Source organism: Lutra lutra, chromosome 7 (assembly GCF_902655055.1).
Source record: "Lutra lutra chromosome 7, mLutLut1.2, whole genome shotgun sequence".
In the NCBI taxonomy this organism is placed as follows: Eukaryota; Metazoa; Chordata; class Mammalia; order Carnivora; family Mustelidae; genus Lutra; species Lutra lutra.
In genome coordinates this window covers 47,163,660-47,188,316 of record NC_062284.1, presented here as the reverse complement: position 1 = coordinate 47,188,316, position 24,657 = coordinate 47,163,660, and the positions used below count along the sequence as shown (strand labels likewise).

General features: G+C 46.9%; 2 protein-coding genes across 3 annotated transcripts in view; one reads left to right on the top strand and one right to left on the bottom strand.

Moving 5' to 3' along the window:
• Positions 1-7,202: 7,202 nt before the first annotated feature.
• Positions 7,203-20,228, top strand: LCTL (lactase like). The gene is made up of 13 exons (XM_047739197.1): positions 7,203-7,320; positions 7,705-7,868; positions 8,472-8,559; positions 8,836-8,945; positions 10,379-10,507; positions 10,610-10,705; positions 12,302-12,356; positions 12,445-12,606; positions 15,763-16,037; positions 17,052-17,178; positions 17,365-17,564; positions 18,584-18,647; positions 20,113-20,228. Exons 1-13 carry the CDS (start codon positions 7,203-7,205, stop codon positions 20,226-20,228), a joined length of 1,704 nt encoding a protein of 567 aa, XP_047595153.1.
• ZWILCH (zwilch kinetochore protein) overlaps positions 18,760-24,657 on the bottom strand; it is a 39,259-nt gene continuing 33,361 nt past the window's right edge. For both annotated transcript variants that reach the window (XM_047739196.1, XM_047739195.1), the window contains 2 exons: positions 22,634-22,748; positions 18,760-20,362 (listed from right to left, as the gene is read on the bottom strand). In XM_047739196.1, coding sequence (XP_047595152.1) covers positions 22,660-22,748 — 89 coding nt within the window. In that variant the 3' untranslated portion in view covers positions 18,760-20,362; positions 22,634-22,659. The remainder of the gene's footprint in view (positions 20,363-22,633; positions 22,749-24,657) is intronic.

Here is a 24,657-nt window from a genome sequence, read left to right as displayed (position 1 = left end):
TCTGGACCAGGGATGGTTTCTTCAGGGATTAGCTGAAGCAAATACACCACTGAGCTCCCTGCATGTGCCAAGCCGCTCCCCAGCCACCAGCCACCAGCCACAGGCCGATTTGGCTCCCACGTACTGAGCCACGGTTCCGTTCTCATCTCTCTCTAGTTACGCTGGTTAAATGTTGACACTGAATATAACCGTTTATAAAGAATGAGGTTTATCTCTAATGAAGGACGAGTTGGCAACACCCATCAAAGTCACAACTAACTCGGCAATTCCACTTTTAGGACTAGATGTGCACAGGCCGGGATGAAATTACATGTACAGGCACATGCACTGCGGTGCTCTTGGTGAGAGCAAAGCATTAGGAAAAAAAGAAAGTTCCCCCACAGGGGACTGGTTAGATCAATCAGGGAACATCCATCTGATGGAACACTGTGAAGGCATTAAAGCAAATAAGCTGGTGCTGGGTGCATTGATCCAGAAAGATTGCCAACATACACTATAAAAAGAAAAAAACCCAGGCTGCCAAACACTTCTACCTATCTATCTCTTCTGATGTAAGTAATCAAAGCGACCTATATGTATAGGTACCTAGTTTGTACGAAAACACAGAGGAGGGACGCCTGGGTGGCTCAGTTGGTTGGACCACTGCCTTCGGCTCAGGTCATGATCCTGGAGTCCCGGGATCGAGTCCCGCATCGGGCTCCCGGCTCCGCGGGGAGTCTGCTTCTCTCTCTGACCTTCTCCTCGCTCATGCTCTCTCTCACTGTCTCTCTCAAATAAATAAATAAAATCTTTAAAAAAAAAAAAAAAAGAAAACACAGAGGAAACACAGGGAGAGACGTGGCCAGTTGCCAGAAATGGCCATCTCCAGGAGGGACGGTGGGAGAAGGGGACTAGGAGAAACCCATTCTTGTTCCATTTATTTCAGGGATGGTTGCCATTGCTTTGTATGTGAATCTATTTGGGTATTTTCTTTCTTTTTTTTTTTTTTTAAGAATTTATTTATTTATTTGACAGACAGAGATCACAAGTAGGCAGAGAGGGAGGCAGAGAGAGAGAGAGGAGGAAGCAGGCTCCCCGCTGAGCAGAGAGCCCGATGTGGGGCTCAATCCCAGGACCCTAGGATCATGACTTGAGCTGAAGGCAGAGACTTTAACCCACTGAGCCACCCAGGCGCCCCTATTTGGGTATTTTCTATGTAATTTTTTAAACTTAAAAGTTATATATATTTTTACACATATATTATTTTTATACTACACACACACACACATACACCTTAGAATCTTCCAGTCTTGAGCTGCCTGGGTGGCTCAGTCGGTTAGGCATCTGCCTTTGGATTGTGTCATGATCCCAGAGTCTTAGGAGCAAACCCCACGTCGAGCCCCATGTCAGGCTCCCAGGTCAGCAGGGAGCCTGCTTCTCCCTCTTCCCCCTGTTCATGCTCTCTCTCTCTCTCAAATAAATAATCTTTAAAAATAAAGAAAAAGAAGAAGAAGAAGAAGAATCTTTCACTGGCACCCTGGCAACTGTTCCAGAAACTTTCTGAGATCATCATCACTGGGTCTCGTGGGTACTTCCTCCTTAGGAGGGAGTCACCAGCATCGTTCCTTGACATGCTCCCTGTAGAAGGACCTAGGCTCTCCTTTCCTAAGCTGGTGACTCCTCCCCAATGAGGTTCTCTAAGCAGCCCTGAGGTCCATCCTCAAGGACACCATCCCCAGCCCAGGCCTTTTCCTGCCCAGGAACGATCCTCTGAACTTGTTCTCACACCCTCTGTGTGGGGAGGAAGGCAAAACCCAAAACACCTTCATTCCTTCATTCCTTCAACAAATCATAGTCAGTCGTGAATGAAAGTAGATGAGATTAGAGTCTAGTGAAGACAAGACTCTGATCAAACAGCCTTCTCAGTAAACGTGAGGTGAGGTCGCTGATGCAGGTTAACGGAGACAGACCCCGACAACGACAACGTTCAGAGCAAGGAAAAGTGATGGAAGCTTTTCTCCCACTTTCGCTGAGAGTCTCCGCCTCTCCCCGCTCCAGTCCTCACTCTCTCCACCCTCCCGGAACTAGAAGCTGCTCAGCTGGGGTCTTCAGCAGCTGGCCCCAGGGCGCCCCAGGAGTGGAGCTGGGGGAGAAAATGCCAGGCAGGACCCGGGAAGCCTCAGCAGATGAGCTCAAGCCAAAGAGCTCTCCAGAGGGAAAGGGCTGGCCCATGGGGCAGTCTGGTTCCAGAACAGCCATCATCATCAGGACTTGTTTGCAGGTGCTGACCTCCAGCCATCCGAGGCTGGCCCCTCCCCAACGTCTGCTCTGCAAGGGTCCTGGCCCCTTTGGGTTTAGAATCGGCGGTTTCACAGTGAGTGCCAGCATCTGGACCACAAAGAGTATTCGTGTGTGTGTGTATACACACATGCACACTATACACACAGGTCCATGCTCTGTGGCGATTCCTTCCAAACCTACTGGAACAGCCTCAATTTCCCATATTCGGATACCACAAACCATTGAAAGCTCCTGCAGATTCCAATATGGTTATTTATGTAGCACTCCTTTGGTCTTGTTCCAGGAAAAAGGATCTGAGAACCAGCTTGCAGAGCTGTAGATACCTCAGGATTTAAAAATAACAGGCCGGGAGATCAGGGGAAGGGAGAGTGAGATGACACGGAAACGTATAGGTCAAGTTCTGGGCACAGGTTGAGGTGGGCCATAGATGTAGCTCAGCATTTCCAAGCGGTCAGAGCTCAGCCGGACAAGGCATGGATTCCTGCTCTTCAGACCTGCAGGAATTTCCCCCCAAAACCTCTCAGAAGATGCAGCGACTGAGTCGGGAAGTGGTGATTTGGCAATACGCGACCGCTTTTGTCAAAACTCACAGGACAGTGCATGTGAGATGTGTGCATTTCACTGGGAGCAGATCTTGCCTTGAAGAGAAAAGAGCCCAAAACAAATATAGTTGATGAGAGGTCTATGAAGTGTTTAGGGGTATGGGGACCCAGCATTGGCACCTTACTGGGAAAGGCATGGGAGAAGCGGAGGGGCTGGCTAGCTGGCAGGCAGAGAAGAGAACAAGATAAAGCAAAGCAAAGTAAAAGAGAGCCTCAGCAGACATTCAGCAGACACACAGTGTGAAATGTGCAATTCCTCCAACTTTCCTGCAGGTTTGGACATTTTTATGATAAAGGGTTGGGCACTCCAAGAAGTGAAGTGGACTATGGACATTAACCATGCATACCCAAAGGCAAAAGGCCCTATGTTTTGTTCTCATGGCCCAAACTAGCAGCCGCCCTCCAAGTCCACACCGTGGGTAGTGAATGGGGCTCTAGGATGCAGAGGTCCCCTTCAGCGGGGACAGAGGCCCTGCAGAGCCCACAGCATGGCAGGATTTGGGCATCTTCCAAACAAACAAAGCCCTCAGATCATGGAAACCCCAGGTCAGCCCAGCAGGCACTGTGCCTCACCCAGAACACCCCCCTATGTGGGGTTCAGCCTTGAGAACGTGATGGTGTTGAGGACAAGACCATTTACTGGGGCCTTTCTCCCTGCCGGGCGCCGCAGAAAACATGTCTATCATGCCTTTTAACATTTAAGTGATGCTGGGAAGCACATATCCCCCTTTATACATGAAAAATGGCTCAGAGATGTTCTGGGACGTCTGCGTAACACTCAGCTGCCCGGTGCTGAGCTGAGAAGCGAAGTTAGATTAGCCTCCAGATTCTCTGAGCCTAACCACTACCCTCTTCTGCTCCATGAGCTACTCACCCCAGCCCTTCCACCCTCCTCCCCAAGCCCCTCCCCTAGAGGCCTCTCTACTCCAGCCTCCAAAGGAAGTCTGATTTGGGCCCAGAGTGCGCCTTATAAACCAAGCATCCCACTCCTGGCCCTGTGCTCCTGCTCCCCTGGAGAGATCTAACATCCTGAGGTGGGCTCTTTTCCCCAACATTCCTTGGACACACGCACGTGTGCGCGCACACACACACACACACACACACACACACAACCTCCTGACGTGCTCCAGCAAAGCAGCCCCACCATCATCCCTGCAAACCTCCCACCTCCATCCCAGCATCAGCAGCACTGCTCTGACCAGTTCCTCGCCTCCTACAAAGCCCAAACCAAGACAACCTGAAAATAGCCTATCACCTCTTTAATAGAACCCCAGAGCTAAGACCAGACAACTAGTGGCCAGACTCCTTTGTGGGTTTTTTTTTGTTTTTTGTTTTCTTTTAAGATTTCATTTATCTATTTGACAGAGAGAGATCACAAGTAGGCAGAGAGGCAGGCAGAGAGAGAGGGGGAAGCAGGCTCCCCGCCGAGCAGAAAGCCCAATGAGGGGCTTGATCCCAGGACCCGAGATCATGACCCAAGCTGAAGGCAGAGGCTCAACCCACTGAGCCACCCGGGGCCCCTGGACTCCTTTGTTTTTACAGGGGGGAAAACAAAGGCCCAGAGAGGGGCAATGGGTGGCCCAATGTCACACTGCACCTTGATTCCTGGGACTGGTCCCCTCAGGTCAGGGCTGAATAGGCTGAGTTGGGCTGTAGGGCCAGGGGTGGTGGTAGATGGAGTCTATAGACCTCTTTGGAGAGGGAAAAACTAGCCCCTATGGCCAGGGAAGAGAATTTTGAGGCCCTACAGTGCCAGCCAGAGGACCAAGAGAGACCTGTTCTCATTTGATAGATAGGGAGCCTTGGTCCCAGAGAGAGAAAGTCACTGTCACTGGATCCCACAGCTACTTCTTGGCTACACGGAGGCAGGGGTCTATTTTCCTGAATCCCCAGTGTCTTTCCCACTGCAGCCCCTCTGTTAGCTTTGAAGGGTCCTGAGCTACAGGGCAGGCTGAGCTGGGCCTCTCCCATATCCAGACCCAGAGGCCACCAGTGCTGCCCAGATATTTTGCCTTTATCAAGTCCCTTCCTAAAAGTCTCAGAGCTTGGGCTCCGTGCTGGATCCTACAGGGGCTGTTGGCAAACGGCCCCCACCTCTGTAGTCCCTGGTAGGGAGAGAAAAGGAGGAGCTACATGGGTCCAAAGGCCACCTGCCTCTCCCAACACACCTGCTTTTCAGCCAGGCCTGGACCTCAGGGACCTCAGACCCAAAGGCAGGGTCCTGCCCTGGTTACTGCAGACCTCAGGCTGGACCCAAGCAGCCGGGGACTAGAGGGGGAGGGGGTTGGTACAGAGTCACCCAGCTGTGAGGCACAGGTCCTTCCAGCCAGAGCCAGGCTCGCAGCTGGTGGAAGGAGAGAGAACAGAAATAGGACAGTAGAGACAGAGCCCCCAAGCAGCCCCGGCCATGCCAGGCTGCCCATCCCCTCCAACACAAACACTGGGCCCCTGGCTCTGTAGGAAGGGGGCATTTTTCAGAGATGACATCAGCTCTTAAAGTTTTATGTATCCTGCCTACCTCAACCCAGCAAGCAGTCCCCAGAGCACTGAGCCCAGTGAGGCAGGCACCAGCCCTGGCACAAACAGCACAGCATTGGCCTTGGATGCCATAGCAGTCCACCCAGAGGGGAGATGGACACTCAGGTAGCCTGTCCAGCAGCCTGCTTGCCCTGAGGACACAGCCCTGCCTGCCTGGACACTGCATGACACATACAAGAGTAGAGAAGATACCAAGCTCCCAGTTCCCCAAACATACCTCAGGACCTTTCCTCAGGCTATTTCCCTTGCCTATTCCCATGCCTTCCTGGCTCCATGCCACATAGCCAACGCCTCTGCAGCCTTCAAGTGTCAGGTTCGATGTCCCCTTCCCTGTGAAGACAGCTGCACCTCCTTGAGACTCTACAGTGTCCTGTCCATCCTTCCATTAGATTCCTTATCTTCGTCCCCCAACCCCATATGGTGTTTTGAACCACTTTCCCTCCCTCCATCCACAGCCTTCCTCCCCCACCAGACCTCGAACCCCTGGAGGGCACAGGCCAAGTCCCATTCCACTCTGGCAGAAAGAGATTAATCAACCAAGGTCAAAGAGGCACCCAGTTGACAGAGCCCCCGTGAAGCTCAGTTAAAGGCAGGGGAGCCAGGTGAATGGGGTGAAGGGAGTCGCACTGGGGGACCCGGGCAGCCAGGATGGTAAGCCAGAGGGGCTGAACCTCCAGGGAGGGTGTTCCAGCAAGCAATCCGGGTTAAGCGAGTGAGTGAAGTAATGAATGAAGGGCCCAAATAGAGGAGATAAGGTGGAAAAACCAACTTTACCTTCTGCCATGAGTTTTCTCTGACAGCACGAAGAGGTGGACACAAGGAGGGGGGGTCTGCAAATGCTGATCCCCACCCCGCCACCCCCACCTCCAGCTTCCCAGGCTAAGGTAAGTAGATGTGGCCCAGCAGGCCGAGAAAGAGTAGGGGGGCCTGGATCCCTGCCCCTCTGCCTTCACAGGGGGCCGACTGGATGTGCCAGGGCCCAGGGCCAAGGTGTCCCTGCAGCTGACTCAGGCCCCACCAGCCAGCTCAGCATTCCTGCCCTCCCTGTTGAATGGGGCTATTGAAGCTCTTTGCAGGGGGAGGTTAGGCCAGTGACTACACCCCCAACCAGAGCCTTCGCTGCACTGTGGGCTGGGCTCTCAGGGGCAGCACAGGCCCTGGGGTCAGTCTGAGAGCACTCTGGCTGCCACCGCTGCTCTGGGGGTGTCTAGGACACAGGACGATCCCAGGTAACCCAGCTTGGCTACATTAGAGAGGGAATCCCAGTGGGAGGGCATCGTCCTGACCCTCAGGACTGGAGGCCCTGGGATGGCAACCCTGCTTGTGATCCCCTGCTCGGGGAGAAGTCTGTCCCCCATACCCCAGCCACAGTGTACAGGTGGGGTGCTTCAGCGGATCTGTGGGTTGCCTTGCCTCCCTCGTCAACTGGAGCTGCCCTAAGGCAGAAGCGGTTTCCTCATCCAATCAGGGCCTCTCACAGGCTGGGAATCCCCCCACAGACAGGGAGCAGGGGTGGTTTGGAGCCTGGCACATCAGCCCCAGAGCCCACCCCCAAGCCCCATGTTCTTCTCCTCCTTAAGTGCCCAGCATCAGCCTCTGCAGGTAGCTCCTGGGGGAGCAATGGACCAGATGCCCTAGCTGAGTCAAGGTTGCTCTAGATAACCCTCCCCTCCTTCCCTCCTGGCCTTCACCCCCAAACTGGGATCCAGCCCCCGAGCCCTGGCTGTGTGGGCCTCCACCTGTCAGGTGTGCTTTTTCAGGAATGGGGGAGGGCCGGGTGCCATGAAGCCAGTGCGGGTTATCACACTTTGGTGGGTGCTACTGCTGGTGTCCAGGCTGGGGGCCACCAGGAAGGGAGCCCCAGAAGAGGCCTCCTTCTACTATGGAAGCTTCCCACTTGGTATGTCCATTCCTCTGTTGGTCTGTCCGTCTGTTTGTCAGTTTGCCCACCTTGGCTGGCTTGCCAAAGACTTTGGTGTTTTAGTTTCCTGACAGGTAGGATGGGAAAAAGAACTCCACATAGCTGTTTTAATATAGAAGTTCCTAGCAGATTTTTTTAAACTTACACAGTGAATGTTAATCAGAGCTAAAACTGTGCAAAGGAAAGCTTTAAATGTGTTAGGTCCTGCCCCGCCCTCCCCCACAGGCTCCCATTCCTGGGGAGAAAGGGACAAGCTGTGGGGAGGGGGCCTGCCCTGGGGCCCAGGAGGCACAGCCCAGAGTCCAGGGACTGGGTGGGGAGTAGGAGGGGGCCCAGGGCCCAGCTTGGGGTCTCTACTTGCAGGCTTCTCCTGGGGTGTGGGCAGTTCCGCCTTCCAGACGGAGGGAGCCTGGGACCAGGATGGGAAAGGGCCCAGCATCTGGGACGCCTTCACTCACAGTGGGAAGGGAAAGGTGCTTGGGGATGAGACAGCAGATGTGGCTTGTGATGGTTACTACAAGGTGCAGGTGAGTGACCGGTGTGTGTTGGGGGGGCACATATGTACCCAGCTGAAGTGGACGGTGACACAGGAGGGGATCTGGGGGACAATGTCAATTTGGCTCTCTGCTAAGCAGCCCCTATCCCACTGCAGGAAAAACGGGCGGGGCCGTTGGTGCCTGGGGATTGGTGGGCTGATGGTGCAGGGAAGGATGTGCAGAAAGGAAAGGAAAGCAGGGCCCCACCTGAACGAGGGCCTTAGCCCAAGTGATGGACACCTGAGTGGCTGATACCATGACCCCAGGGTCTATAAGCCACGTGGCCTGAACCCTTGTTCTCTGCTTGTGAATCAGCCCCTGTGGAAGTCCCTCTGCTCAGAACCCACTTTTCCTGTCTGGGCTAACTTCTTGGGGGATTCATCCCCCAAGTTTATTAGGAACACCCCAATGGACATCTCAAAGCACCCCCCTATCCTTGGCAGGAGGAAGCAGGGCAGGTGCCTTTACCCCTATTGAATAGATGAGGAGCTACAGACAGGAGTGAGCATTAGCCCAGGCCCCCAGTGGGACCCCCGAACCCCCACCCTAGAGCTCTAGGTGACCCTGCCCTGTCTCCCACCCCTGTCTGCACAGGAGGACATCGTCCTGCTCAGGGAGCTGCACGTGAGCCACTACAGATTCTCCCTGTCTTGGCCTCGGCTCCTACCTACCGGCGTCCGAGGTAAGACGGGGCAGCCCCTACCAGGCCCAAGCATGGTCCCTTCTGGCCATGTTGGCTTTGCGGGGACACCACAGAGTGCTGGGGAGGGACAGCAGCCCCAGAAAACATGGCTACTTTGGCAGCAGCCCTCCCAGGTTCTGCAGGTGGCCGGACACCCATGTCATCCCCCAGACCCAGGATCGGGCAGACTGGGGGCACCTTTAGGCCAGAGAAAGACCACAGGGCCAAGGAGCACTGCACTTAGGAAGGTCACGGCCCCTTTTATCTCGCCTTCAGCTGACAAGGTGAACAAGAGGGGAATCAAGTTCTACAATGACTTCATCGACGCCCTCCTGAAGAGCAACATTACCCCCATCGTGACCTTGCACCACTGGGATCTCCCACAGGTGAGGCCCAGGGGTAGGGAGGGGGTGGCTCAGCAGGGGGCACCTGAGTGGGGGATGGGGCTTGCCAAGGTGGGGCAAAGGCTGAGGTCTGGACCCAGAGATGGGAGGGAGCCAAGAAATCTGACTCACCCACAGAGGGATGCGGTGCTGATTTCACTGATGTTTGTAAATAGGTGATAAGCGGATTTTGATGTTTTCCCAAAACATTTGGCCTAAAAACAAATCAAACTAAGATGAAACCCTTTTTGAGTAAGATGTGATGAAATGGCATAATTAACAAGTCTGTTTGAGCCCCATCATCTGGGCACAGCCCCCCCAGACCAATTCCTACTAAGTCTCAAGGTCACTGTCAGACATCACTATTCAAGCACTTCTTCCCTTCACTCAGCAAGGCCTCATGGGATCCCGGCCTACTGGGAGAGGGGCTGTGTAGGTGACCCTCTGTGACACAGGCTGCAGGTCAGAGAGTAGAGAAGTGGCCTCAGGGAGCTGCTGAGGAGAGGATGGGGTCCGGTCAGTGCTTTGAGGGTTTGGGATGTATGAAGTGGATGGGGTGTTCTGGATGGAGGGAGCACAACAAGGGGGCAGAGCGGGCATGGCAAATGACTGGATTAAGAGTTTGGGGAGCAGACAGGAGTGAGAGGGGTAGAGGTAGGAGGTGTGGCTTGGGGCTAGGCCCGGGAGGTCTTGACTGCAGAGCTGAGGTGACTGGGATCATTCTGTGGCGAGGTGAGCTGCCAGAGGCCTCTCTAAGTTGGGGTTGGGGCATAGAGCCGACTTTAGGGAGACAAACTGGAGACCACATTCCAGTTTCTTCCCTAGTTAACGGCTTTCACTCACCGGGCCCTTTAGCATGCCCTCAAACCCACCAGGGAGAGCTCAGTAGGCATTTTCAATGGAATGCTGAATTTTGGGAAAATCCCATCTTCACAAAGCAGATGGATTTGGTCGGAGAAGAGTCCTCCACAGAAGGCAGAACCCACCCTCATAAGAGCTTCTAGGGTCTCCCATCTGCATGGCCCTCAAAATCCTAATCAGAGCTTCCATGTCCCACACCATGTCTTACTTCTTCTGCATGAGTAGTTGAGGTTCTTCTTCCAATAGAAGACCTCTCTGCCTTGGCCCATTTCTTAAATATTCAATCTATCACATTCCTTTGAAGCATGAGAGTCTTAAACTTTCTCTGTTCCCTCCCTCTTGATTGTATATGTCACAAAGCCTGTCCCCACTGATGTTGCTTCATGGGGCTTCGCTGGTCACCATCCTCAGGTGGTAACGTCCAAGAACCCGCATTTGGCTCTCCGCTGCCCTCTACAGCCTCTGTGGTGGCCATTGCCCTATGTCTCCCACACACCGGGCCTATAAACTCCAGAAGTCTTTTCTCGAGACACAGCCCTAAGGTAGCCGCCTCCCTCCGCACTCTCTGTCTGCAGCTACTCCAGGTCAAGTGCGGTGGCTGGCAGAACGTGAGCATGATCAGCTACTTCCGTGATTACGCCGATCTGTGCTTTGAGGCCTTTGGGGACCGGGTGAAGCACTGGGTCACTTTTAGTGACCCTCGGGTAAGCAGGGCCCTTCTCCAGGTGGGAAACCCCCCTTCCTGGACCAGAGCGCTTCTTCCCCCTTCTCACGGGTGCTGTGGTCCCCACTTGCTGTCCCTGCAGACGATGGCAGAGAAAGGCTATGAGACGGGTAGCCATGCTCCAGGCCTGCAGCTCCACGGCACGGGCCTGTACACGGCAGCACACCACATCATTAAGGTAAGGGGGGGGGGGGTCCTTCTGGGAGTGAAGGCTGGGTTTGGGGTGGAGGGACAGACCCCAGCATCAGTTCAGCTTGCCCCGGGGCTCTGAGCCTGAGTTCAGTCCTCTGTGATTCCGGCATATTCCATCGCACCTTGGCATGGTTCCCTTGCATTCCATGAGGCTCTATGGAGGCAGTGCCCGGTCACCCAGTGCTGGACCCCACCACCGAGACAGTACAGTGGCAGCTCTCTACAGATGATGGTCCAGTCAATGGATGGAGCGCATGCGTGGGAAAACTTGTCACCTACAGCTCTAAGCAGTCTTGTGAGGAATGGGGACAGGAGGAAGGGGTGGGATGACAGTGAACTAGGGGCTGAAATCTCCAGTGAATGAGCAGTAGTAACTGGGGTTGTGAAGGACAGCAGTAAGAAGGGGTTAGGAGTGCTTATCCTACAGGGTGGACTTCAAAGGCCCCGGGGTTGTGGAAGGAGAAAGAGTTTGCAAGCAGTAGTAATAAAGAACAAGGCGGACACTACCCACGACCGCGAGGTATGTGGGGGTGAGGGAAAAACGGCCCCTTCTTGGAAGAGCTGCAGTGGAGGTGGTCTTTGGGACAGCCAAGCTCAGTGAGGGCTCAGAAGGGAAGGAGACAGAAGATGCTTCAGGGTGACTCATGAGTTACAAGGCTGCTGGGAAGGCTTGAGCAGGGGGAGGGGACTGGGTCACAGTGTAGGACACAGATGAGGATTCGCGTGCCTGGGGAGCAGGGATGTGAGGCACGAAGCATGGCCCCAGTGGACATTTAGCAGAAGGGCAACAATCTGATCAAGCAGGAACCGGGGCCCTGAGTGACATACTACACTCTCAAATTCCTGTCAAGGAGAGAACTTCCTCATTCTTTCTCCATTTGGCTTAAGAGTTCCTAAACTGTGAATATTGTTTCTAGATTTATTCATTTATTTGAGAGAGAGAGAGAGGAGAGAGCAGAAGGATGGGCAGAGAGAGAGAATCTCAAGCAGACTCCCCACTGAGCGGGGAGCCCAATGCAGGGCTCCATCGCAAGGCCCTAAGATCATAACCTTAGCCGAAATCAAGAGTCGGATGCCCAAGTGACTGAGCCACCAGGTGCCCCCTAAACTGTGACTATTTAAAGGGTAGAGCTCTGAAGGCCTCAGTGGGTCACTGATGGAAAGTATGGAGAGAAGGCAGGTCAGCACATTTTGAATTCCATTCTCAAGACTGTTTCAGATGTTTGGTATTTTCCAAACTTCCTGAGCACCTATGGTAAAAGTACTGCCTAGTTACTACAGAAGACAAGCAGGAACAAAGCAAGAAACTTTAGCAAAAGTCTGTGGAATAAGAAATCACACCAAGAGGTAGTTTTGTTTATGCCAGAATTAGACCAAGTTTCTCTACAGAACAAAGAAAACAGGTGCCTCTGGAGATCAGAGGAAGGGAGACAGGGGATTGGGATCATCAAGGCCGGACTCAGGGAAAAGATGGGACTCCATTAACTTGCTCTCTCGTCACAGAGACAGAGGGACAGAGGGAGAGAAAGGCAGGGGAGAAATGTGCCAGCCCGGCACCTTTGATGCGCCCCTCCATTTTCAGGCCCACGCCCAAGCCTGGCATTCCTACAACAGCACATGGCGCGGCAAGCAGCAAGGTGAGCCCCACTGCCCAACCTCTAGGACACAGCCCCGGGGTGGGGGCAGCGCCATTTGCACCTGCCACCCCCTGTCCTTCCTTTTAAGGTCTGGTGGGGATCTCACTAAATTGTGATTGGGGGGAACCCGTGGACATCAGTAGCCCCAAGGACATTGACGCTGCTGAGAGATACCTACAGTTCTGCCTGGGCTGGTTTGCCAACCCCATCTATGCTGGAGACTACCCTCAAGTCATGAAGGACCGGATCGGTGAGCCAAGTCACATTTTTAAGCTCCAAGCACCAGAACAACAGTGCTGAGCACAAGTGAGGTGATGGAGAGGCGGGGGGATGGAAGAACACACGGGGTCTGGGCAAGGCACTCAAAGGGAGAGCCCAGTTCCCTAGGGACTGAGAATGGCAAATTTGAATTGGGGAGAGGGGAGGAACGACCCCCAGACAAATCCCCAAACGTGGAGATTGAAAATTTCAGAACCCATTCTCTGGACTGTTCTCTTTTCTGTTCTGCTCTCCTGTCTCTTTCTCACCACTCCCCTCCCTTACACTTGAAGTAGGAGAGAGAAGTCAAAGACACGGTCTTGGGCAATGCCAGTTCTAGTGTTGGTTCTGTCACTTGAGAAATGCTTTCTGAGCTCTGGTTTCCACATTGTCAGAGAAGAGAATAAAGACGCATAGAGCTTACAAGGCTCTATCCGTTTGGGTGCCTTTAAGTGCCATGTAACAGAAAACACCAACTAAAATGGCCTGAAAAGTAGGGAATTTATCATGTCAGGTACCAAGTCCAGAAAAGGGTGATTCAGAGCCAGTTAATCCAGCCTTCAGGGATGTCTTTGAGGAACAAGGCTCATTCCATCTTTCACTCTGGCACCAGCCCATCAAACCACACCCTATTGTCACAAGATGGCTGCAGCAGCTCTGGCATCATATCTTGACACGTCAACACCCAGAGGCAGAAAAATGGAAATAGCTTGGTCATACCCATTTTTAAGAACAAGTTAAATCATCCCAGAAAACAGTCTCCACCCACAACTGACTTCCCTTCAAGGGAAGTCCTCCAGGGACGGAACTGTCACATGCCCCAGAATGTCCCAGACTACTAGGACTAGAGCCTCAGAGGCTGGGGGAGCCAGGACTTTCTAAAGAGGATGAAGAAGAGGGAGAGAGAGCCATGGGACTATTGATCAGGTGGGCAACCAGCAGTGTCTGGCCATAGGAATCAGAGTATTAGCTCTGTTTACTTAGAGGTAGCAGTCAGCTTCCCCCTATAAAGAGAGACAAAGGTGGCACTCACACAACCCCAAGGCTATTTTGGATGTTTGACTAAGAACTGTCAACATTCCGGGGCGCCTGGGTGGCTCAGTGGGTTAAAGCCTCTGCCTTCAGCTCAGGTCGTGATCCCAGAGTCCTGGGATTGAGCCCCGTATCTGGCTCTCTGCTCGTATCCGGCTCTCTGCTCGGTGGGGAGCCTGCTTCCTCCTCTCTCTGTCTGCCTCTCTGCCTACTTGTGATCTCTGTCAAATAAATAAATAAAATCTTAAAAAAAAAAAAAAGAACTGTCAACATTCCAAAAAATTCCCTTTCTAAAGTACCCTTTATCAGACTTACCTGGAATAGAAGCAGCAGGTTCTAATTCCAACTCTGCTCTAACCAGTGAGCGACTCTGGGCAAGGGGTTCGACTGCGTTGGGTGTCATTCTTGTCATCTGAAAATGAACGATCAGACAAATAATCTCTAAAAACCTCTCAGCAATAACCAGTTCTGGGACACCTCTATACTCATAGGTTCAAAGTCCTGAGAATGACATCAAGATGCCCGGGGGAAAAGCGCTGAGGATGGGACACAGCCCATCATTCCCCCGGCATTCACTCCCGGGCTCCTTGGAGGCCATGGCAGGAGCCACAACAGTATGGCACTAAAGAAGTCAAATTGATTATTTGTCATACAAGAGTTCAAAGGCGGGAGGTTGGGGGCACCAGGTGGTGGGTATTGTAGAGGGCACGGATTGCATGGAGCACTGGGTGTGGTGCAAAAATAATGAATACTGTTATGCTGAAAAAAAAATAAAAAAATTAAAAAAAAAAAAAAAAAAAAAAAAAAAAAAAGAGTTCAAAGGCTTCAGGCCAATTGATTCCAGACCCTGCCAATGCCATCTTTACGGTAATTCAAATAGAAACGGGGCTGAATTTTTCCCGGTACAAGGGGGAAAGAAGGATCCTTTGAGCAGGTAATATTTTCTTCTGCTGGAAGTCTTGTATACCAGTTACTTGCAGGCATCTCATAAGTGCAATATATGAACAAACATGATTCTAGACCCATGTTGTCCAACAGAACTTCCAGCGATGGTGGAAATGTTATCTGTGCCGTCCAGTAGGTTAGCCTGTAGTCACTTGGGTCTATTTAAATTTTAAAGAACTAAAAAATCAGTCCTTCAGTGTGACTGAGGATGCATCAGCTACTGGCCACATGTAGCCAGTGATTACTGTATTAGTTCAGGGACAATGCCTTGTGGTTTTCAAGTAAAGTAATAACACACTAGGATCTTAAAGGTATCTAAAAATACAAGCTCTTCACTTAGTTAATCTAAACCAATAGCCTCTTTGGAAATATGTTTATGGTTATATTTTAGAACAACTCCTACAAATGTTTCCTTTTTTTACTCATTTAAAAGCCCCCCCTTTTTCTTTTTGCAGAGATCATAGGAAGGTTTTATGCGTGTTTCAAATTTTTTAAATTACAAGAGATAACAAGGTGAAAAGTCAAGTTTCCCTCCCTCCCTCTTTCCACTGCTCCCATCCTCCCCAGCAGGAAGCATACTTACCAAAGATTGTGCACATGTGAGCAAAAATACTGCCACTCCGTGTGTGTACTTGCATCTTTCACTGAAAACATCTATCTTGGCATTCTTTCCAAGTTGGTATATAAAGGGCTTTGTCAGTCATTTCTCATGACTGCAATGTTGTACGGAAGAATATCTGATCATTTATTTAACCAGTCTCTCCTGATAGACGTTTAGGTTGTTTCCAATCTTTTGCTACTTAATCTACAATGACGGTCCTGGTACACACATCCTTTTACATGTGCAAGTAAGACATAGGATAAACAGATCTAGGAAATAATACAGGAATCCAACCCCATTTTTTTCTATATAGCTCCAAAACCATTTACTGAGTCCTCTATGGAAATACAACTTTCAAGCAACATAAGCTTTTAACACTGTGAATAGTATTCAAATGTCAAAATTCCAGATAAAAAGGCTAAGGTTATATTTTTCATACAAACCAATCCCAAAGCTCGGAATCTGGATAACAGTTCTTAGGTCAACATGCCAGTATCGTCGTGGTATAGAACAGCAAAAGGGTTGTGAGAAGGCCAAACTCTATTAAACTCCCTTTTTCTCTCTCAATAGGGAAAAAAAGTGCAGAGCAAGGCCTGGATATGTCAAGGTTACCAGTGTTCTCACTCCAGGAAAAGAGCTACATTAAAGGCACATCTGATTTCTTGGGATTAGGCCATTATACTACTCGGTACATCACAGAAAGGAACTACTCTTCCCGCCAGGGGCCCAGCTACCAGAACGATCGTGACTTAGTAGAACTGGTTGACCCCAACTGGCCTGATCTGGGGTCAAAGTGGCTGTATTCTGTGCCATGGGGATTTCGGAGGCTCCTCCACTTCGCTCAGGTGATGATCACATGAAGCTATTTAATGAACGTTTTTTTTCCTTTAAAGATTTTATTTGAGAAAGAATGAGAGAGTGTGTGATTGTGTGTGTGCGTGTGCGCATGCAAGCACGCGCTGGGGGAGAAGAGGGAGAGGGACAAGCAGACTCCCTGCAGAGCTGACATGGGGCTCTATCTCACTATCCAAAGACCCGAAAACCTTGACCCCAGCTGAAATCAAGAGTCGGACCCCCAACTGACTGAGCCACCCGGGTGCCCCTAATGAACATTTCTGACCTCAATTCATGACCTTCCAGCTTAGGCTCAGATGCCTACATTTTTAAAAGTTTTTTTTTTTAAAGATTTTATTTATTTACTTATTTATTTATTTATTATTTTATTTATCTTATTTATTTATTTATTTATTATTTATTTGTGACAGAGATCACAAATAGGCAGAGAGGCAGGCAGAGAGAGGAGAAAGCAGGCTCCCCGCAGAGCAGAGAGCCCGATATGGGGCTCGATCCCAGGACTCTGGGATCATGACCTGAGCCGAAGGCAGAGGCTTTAACCCAGTGAGTCACCCAGGCGCCCCTTTTTTAAAGTTTTTAATTCCAGTTAGGTGCGTACATTTTGAAGTCAAACTCAGTCACCTCCACTTCAGAGGCTCCTAGATATAGGCTTTAGGGACTAATGCTGGCTATGAGTAACCACCTCAATGTGGAGAACCATAGCTACAAATTCTCATCCCACAGTTACTTGGCTGCCCTTCTCACTTGAAATGAACTATGTGGGAAAGAATAAGCCCTGAAGTATATTTTCTCTATAATGATGTTGATTCACTGAGAAACGTAGTCTTTTGTACTTGCTCCTGTCTACATTCACCTCCAAATAAATGTGTGAACTGGAATACTGAACGCTAAATACACTCAATTCGAATATGGCGGCTTGAATACTCTGCTCCCCTATGTGCCCCAGACTCGGAAACCCACCTGTAGGGTAGAATTTTTAAGATATTCCTATGACTCACTTCCAGACTCAATACGGCAATCCTCCCATCTACGTGACAGAAAACGGTGCGCCTCAAAAGTTACACTGTACGCAATTATGTGATGAGTGGAGAATTCAGTACCTTAAGGGCTACATAAATGAAATGCTAAAAGGTGAGCTGCATACCAAGACTGTCTTCACATATTTTCTACTTAACTTGGACAGAATTTGGTAATAGCCATGATTGACTGAAGCTTATTTCTGAATCTCATAAATGAATACATTAAAAATTATCTTTACAATGTTATTTTTCCAAATAAGTGAAATGTATTAAAAAATGGAACAAAATGTCTTTGCAGCTATAAAAGATGGTGTTAATATAAAAGGGTATACTTCCTGGTCTCTGTTGGATAAGTTTGAATGGGAGAAAGGATACTCAGATAGATATGGATTCTACTATGTCGAATTTAACAACAGAAATAAGCCACGCTACCCAAAGGCATCCGTTCAATATTACAAGAAGATTATCACTGCCAATGGGTTCCCCAACCCAAGAGAGGTAGGACTAATTAATGATGTTACTTTTTCTAGATTTTTAAAAAAAATATCTCCCCCCAACAGGGGGCTAGAACTCACGACCCCAAGATCAAGAGTCCAGGTCCTTTTCTGTCTGAGCCAGTCAGGTGCCCCTTACTTGTTCTAGATTTTTGAAGAGCTAAGCAGCTTGGGGTGTGCAGTGTAGCAAACCTCTCGGCTCTGTGGAGGAGGATGGGGGTTTGTGGGAACACGTCCCTTACGACTTTTCCCCTAACTTGTGCCACCTCTTTGCTCATTTGCTTAGAATATGGTAAACATGCCTTAAATTTCAGTCCTCACTTCAAATTCAATCCCTAACTTGCAGAGCATGAAGGACACACTAGAGTTATGTAGAAGTCCTATTTGTTTTAGGTTATGAGGTTATAACTAGACACTTCTAGTTAAATGTTATTTTAAATGTTATATCTTAATGCAAACAAATATTGCCTACTTACTCTTCAACATCCATGGAAAGAGAAGAGGTAAATTAAATGTATAATGACCGTAACTTTCACTTCTTTTCCCACTAATTCCAAAATGGTATTAAAAATAATCAAACTTAGAATTGATAATCCTTTACAACATACCAAACATTTTCAGTCACCTATAAATTTTTCCATTCGTTCTCTATGTTGCTATTGATGGTTGGGAATAAAAAGCCTAATTTAGAATGTCTCAATAAAGACAAGTTCTAAAAATAAATCTCACTTGTTTACCAACACCCTTTTAGGATGAGCCCAGGGGCACCATAAATGAACAGTGACTCATAGGCATTCAGCAGTTTGCCACTTCTAGAAAAGGGCTAGATTCTAATCTCAAAAATAAAGACCAGTTTGGTTGTTTGACTCCCTCACAATGATGCACATAGGCATTTAATAAATATTAACCAATTTAAACTCCAGGCAGATTTAAATTCTTTTAATCCCACATTATTTCAAAAATGATTTGGAACAGCAAAAATTAGTCTAAGATGACATTACTTATCTAGTGGGTTTTTATTAGGTGGAAAGTTGGTACCTCAAAGCCTTGGAAACCTGTTCTATCAACAACCAGATGCTTGCTGCAGGTGAGTATATTTTAATTTCTCCCTCTGATAATTAAGGCACATAATTATACCTATAAAGATATTACCAAAACCTCGAAATGTGGATCTATCCAAAGTTGATCATTCCAAAACATACAATTAAAAATGAATTTATTCCTTCACTTTGAAACAGTGTCAGATTTCTGTTTTATAAGCATTTCAAACAACATTTTAAAAATCTACCACAAAAGAGAAATACTTTATCCACCCTCGTTTTATTCTTTCTGAATCATACAGCCAGTTTATAAACCTATTTTTGTTATAGTGGGCTTTGTGGAAGGAGGGAAAAATGCAACCATATTTGAATAAAGAAAAGGCAAAGAACACTCCAGATATGATATTCTCATCCAGAAAGTAATTACTGAGCACTCACTATTAGCTAGGGGGTGTTTTAAGCTCAGCAATAAACTAAACAAAGTTCCTGACCTCACAGAAGCAAGGTTTCTTGTGCAACAGGATCAAAAAGGCTCAGAGATGTAGAGTAACAAAGATGCTTCTACACACCAACGAATGCCAGCACACAGCATTTATTTCTTTGAATTCTGTCTTTCCCTAAGAGCAATCAGAGAAATGTACTTCCTGTTTTAACAAACCCATCTTTAATGTGGTATCAGAGGTGGAAAATGCTAGACGAAACAAATCCTACCAATTCAGCTATTTTTTTTTTTCTTTTTCCAGTTGAGCTATTTTTTTTATAGGCCAATTTTACAGGCCACTACCATGCCCTGCTCCCATCTAAATAACCAGGTAATAGCAAGGATGCATATTCCTTTAAACCAAAATAAACTTATATTTTATTACCTACACACATGATGTGGGATCTACTGCTGAGTCTATGAATTCTGTGGGACCAGGGCCTCATGCCTTATTCATTATGGTAGCCAGGGTGCCAGGCACAAAACCTAAAAGTAGAAACTATATAAATGTCCACTACTATAATCATGTACGTGAACAGTGCTCATTGTTCAACTCTTCGAGATTATTACTTAACTACACAAGAGTTGCCACACAAACTTTCAATATGGAAACTCCTACACCTCTTAAGTTACACAGTGACATCTTTGAAGGGTTAGAGATGCTTCCCAAGGATTTTCTTTCACAAACCCCCCACAGTGAAAATTACAGAAACCAGGGAACATGCTTTTTAATATCTTCACATGAATTTATGGTAAGTATAACATACCGTTAGGTTTTATTCCAATACCTCTGGAAGAACCAAATGTAGGCATTCTTTAGCCCACACTTTGTGAAATATTTTATAAAGCCCTCACATATTTTTAAGAACATTTAATTCACCATGTTCTCTTTTGGAGTAAGTGAGAATAATTACAAAGCTTGATGATGCCATTTTCCAAATTTTTGCAAGTATGGTTGAATCTTTCAGGATGAGGCTATATTCGCTGAAATGATGACCTGCTCATTTGTGGTGTTCTCCCTCCTGTTTCAGAGCCTCTACTAAGTCACATGCAGATGGTGACAGAGATCGTGGTACCTACAGTTTGCACCCTGTGCATACTAATATCTGCTGTTCTCCTGCTGCTCCTGCTTCAGGGCCAGAGCTGAGAGAGGGTTGCCCATTCTGTAGATTCATCTTTCATCAGGAATCTTCAGGATCTTCCTCCTTTCTCTGCTTTGAAGGTTTATATACGATTCTGTTTTCAGGCTTTGTGATAAAAAAATTTTTTTTTGGTCTTGTGCTGGGATTTAAAAATTAGAAAATAAAAAGAAGCAAAAATGAAGTAAAGACCATCTGTCAAAGACAATGTTAGTATTTTGCTGTTATGCATCTATTTTCACTTTGCAAAAAAGGAATCCTAGTGCACAAACTGTTTTTGATACTTGGTATTTTTTTCCTTCTAAACTCTATTCAGAGGCACCTGGGTGGCTTGGTCAGTTAGGCATCCAACCCTTGATTTGACTCAGGTCATGATCTCAGGGTCCTGGGGATCAAGCCCTGCTACAGGCTCCTTAATCAGCACAATGTCTGCTTATTTCCCTCTCCCTCTGCCCCTCCCCCTGCTCATGCGCTCTCTCAAATGAATAAATTTAAAAAAAAATAAACAAAAATAAAAATCTCTTCAGAAACATTACTTTAATGTGAAAATAATTGTCATCCTAGCACTGTCCTACACACAATGGACAGAGTCATCATCTACAGATAACAATCCCTTCAGGCTCTAAATTCTATCGAGCAACTAGGAAAATGCATTAGGTGGGTACCAAGTAAGTGAACACATATACTTTCCCGAGATACGCTAAACTCAATTAACCTCAGTGAAATATCTCAAAGAAATATATTTAATGTCTTTTCTGTAATTATATATTCAGGGTTTTTAAATAAACGTCCATTTTTTTCTTTAATTATGCTAAAATGCAGAAGTTAAATAACATCTATTTATTTGGGGTTCAAACATGGCTTAAGAAAGAATGATATGGGGGCGCCTGGGTGGCTCAGTGGGTTAAAGCCTCTGCTTTCAGCTCAGGTCATGACCCCAGGGTCCTGGGATTGAGCCCCACATCGGGCTCTCTATTCCACGGACAGCCTGCTTCCTCCTCTCGCTCCCTGCCTGCCTCTCTGCCTACTTGTAATCTGTCTGTCAAATAAATAAATAAAACCTTAAAAAAAAAAAAAAAAAAGAAAGAATGATATGAACCATTTTATTCATTACCTGATTCTACTGTTTCTAAAACACAAAAACAGTAAGACAGTAGAAAATGCTATCGCATTCATTTTCTTGGTTAATACTGTCTCAAACATTTTAAAAAATGGTATTTACATCTGGGGCTTTAGTGCTACAATCAGGCTGGGGTAAAACTGTTTTGTTCTTTTTGTTTTGTTCTTTTTAAAATTTTATTTAAATTCTAGTTAATTAACACACAGTGCAATATTGGTTTCAGGGTTAAATTTAGTGACTCATCACTTACATATAACACCCTGTGCTCAACAAAACAAGTGTCCTCCTTAATGCCCATCACCCATCTAGCCCACCCCCCACACAACTCCCTCCATTAACCTCAATTTGTTCTCTAATGTTAAGAGTCTCTCCTGGTTTGCTTCCCTCTCTCTATTTTCCCCCACCCCATATGCTCATCCGTTTTTGTTCTTAAATTCCACGTAGGAGTAAAATCATATGGCACTTGTCTTTCTCTGACTGATGGATTTCACTTAGCATAACATAATCTAGCTCCATCCACGTCATTGCAAATGCCAAGAATTCATTGTTTTTGATAGCTGAGTAATAATCTATTATATATAGATATCATATCTTCTTTAACCATTCATCAGTCGATGGACACTTGGGCTCTTTCCATGGTTTGGCTATAGTTGATAATGCGGCTATAAAATAGGGGGGTGCTGGAGTAAAATTATTTTTAACAGAACTTGGCTTTCAATGTCAAACTGACAGGCTCGTTCAGGGTTTTTCTCTCCTATCGTTTTTGAAATCAAACTCTCTACCACATATACAGATTTAAAATGAAAAGATATTACCACTCAAAAAATTGTTTTTATTTCTCTGGTTTTAGGATTAACCTGACCTATTCAGTTGACTACAGAAAGCAGAAAGGAGGGGTGCCTGGGTGGCTCAGTGGGTTAAGCCGCTCAGTGGCTTAAGCCTCTGCCTTCGGCTCAGGTCATGATCTCAGGGTCCTGGGATCGAGCCCCGAGTTGGGCTCTCTGCTCAGCAGGGAGCCTGCTTCCTCCTCTCTCTCTGCCTGCCTCTCTGCCTACTTGTGATTTCTCTCTGTCAGATAAATAAATAAAATCTTTAAAAAAAAAAAAGAAAGCAGAAAGGAAATTACAGACTTGCGTTGCTCAATAGCATCTGGTAAGCCTCTTGCAGGATTACTGAAAAATAATCCATATTCTAAATGGACTAAATCAACATTTCTGTTATAGAAAAAAACTGAAACATAAGCTACTTATACATTACAAAGTATTTGGGGGGAACACAAAGCAAACATAGTACCTTACAGAGGACCCCATCAGCAGACTTCACTTGAAATGCACCTGGCTGCAGGTAACCAGGTTAGTAAAGGACATCCTTTCTTCCAGGCTACTGTTCAATGTCAATTCAGAAACATCTGTAACCAGACAGAGATCAGAACTGCTTACCAGCCTGCTGGCCTTTCTACTTTCTACTAATCTACTTTCTACTGCTGAATGTTATAATAATCAAGAAGTAATCTGAATGACATGTGTCTTCTACTTTGAATTTACAAGACAAAAACCAGCAGGGATGATTCAAACCCTTTGAGATGCACTGAAAACATGATTGAAGGAAATACAAGGCAGATATATTTTAATCCTGTATTTCGATTTGGGAACCTACTGCTTCATCTTTCTGCCTCATTCACTATGGTTAAACTCTTTTTCCAATCTTAACACATGTTTCAGAAAGCAATTTCTTTCTACTTGGGATTTCTGGTCTTAGGGACAGACACATATGTATTTTTTCATCTGAAGACAGCAGTATTTAAAAAAATAAGTGGTACAATTAACATTTAGATGAGATTATGAGATTCTTGTGGGTCAACATTTCGGTTCCCACATTCTCACTATTCTCAATAATCATTTGCGGAGAGCCCCGGGCAAGCAGCACTCTCCCAGATACTGCTCTCCTCTGTTCGCTCCAAATCATTATTCTCTTCCCCATGACATTGCTTCGCAAGTCTTCCTGCTTTTGATCTCAATGTTTTACTAAACAGTATCACATTAGATATCTTGAAAAGCTAGTAGTTGACCTAAGTCTTCAGTCCAATGTGGCAGAAAGTCTAACCTCTGAAATGCGTATGATGTTTGGCAAAAATAAATCATGACTGGGCTTTAATATTTACAACTGGTCTTTGCATAGCCCATGATGCTTACAAATGAGGGCCTCCTTCACCAGTGGGTCTTGCTTTGGGCTGGAGGTGACTGAATAATTTCTAGATAAACACACCAAGAACATAAGATGGGGAGAAGAGGTTATAAAGTTATAGCCAAAATGGAGTATGAGTGCTTTTCCAAGCACAGAAATATATGATTTCATAAGAATTCTTAATTTTTTTAAAATTCCTTATTTTCATAGGCAGAGTCATTGGAACAATGAATCAATGAATTATTTTAATTCTAACCAAAGTAAATTTCACTCTTTTTTGAAGTAATCTGCATCAAAGACTCTAGAAGATATGTTCAATTTATTTCGCTTATTCAGCATCATTGAAAAAAGGTGTTTAATCTTGTATGAATTTCCTCATAAACAGGTTTGATTTTTTATGTGATATTAAAACAGCATTTTCCAAAAATGTTTCACATATGTTCATAGCTTTAAAACTTTATTTTTTATCATAAAAAAGAGGTCTTTTTCAAAAACAAACCAACCTGAAACAACATATGTAGAGAAACAAAATGCTTAAATTGGTGGTTCTCAAACTAGTTGCCCAACAGAATCCCCTGGACAACATTAAAAATCACTGATGTTCAGGTACTAGCTCCAGAGATTCTGATTTACTTGGTCTTGTTATTAAGACACTAAAAGCTCCCTAAATGATTTTAATCTTCACCCAAAGCTGAGAACAACCACTGCACCCAAGAAGCCACACCTCCAGCTTAAAATTTCATTGTCTCCTTCCAGATCTTCTCTTACGCCCCATTCTCCGTACTTTTTCCAGGCTTTTGCTAATGCAAACAGTATCGCACTTGTTCATAGGTCTTTTTCCACATGTCTGGTTTTATGTAAGGAATAAATCCCTACTAATAAAACTACTGGCCTACAAAATGTATTTTAAATTTTGGTGGATATCGCTCTCCACAGGAGCGGTGCAACCTTACACTTCAACTGGCAATGTGTGAGGCCACCACCTGGCTCACATCCTGACTGTACTGTGACACCAAACTCTTTGATCTTTGCTAATCTGACAGGTGAAAGATGGTGTCTTTGGAATGTAAATGTGCATTTCTCTTACTATAGGTGGGGCTGAGCACCTTTTATCTTGAAGATGACATTTGAAT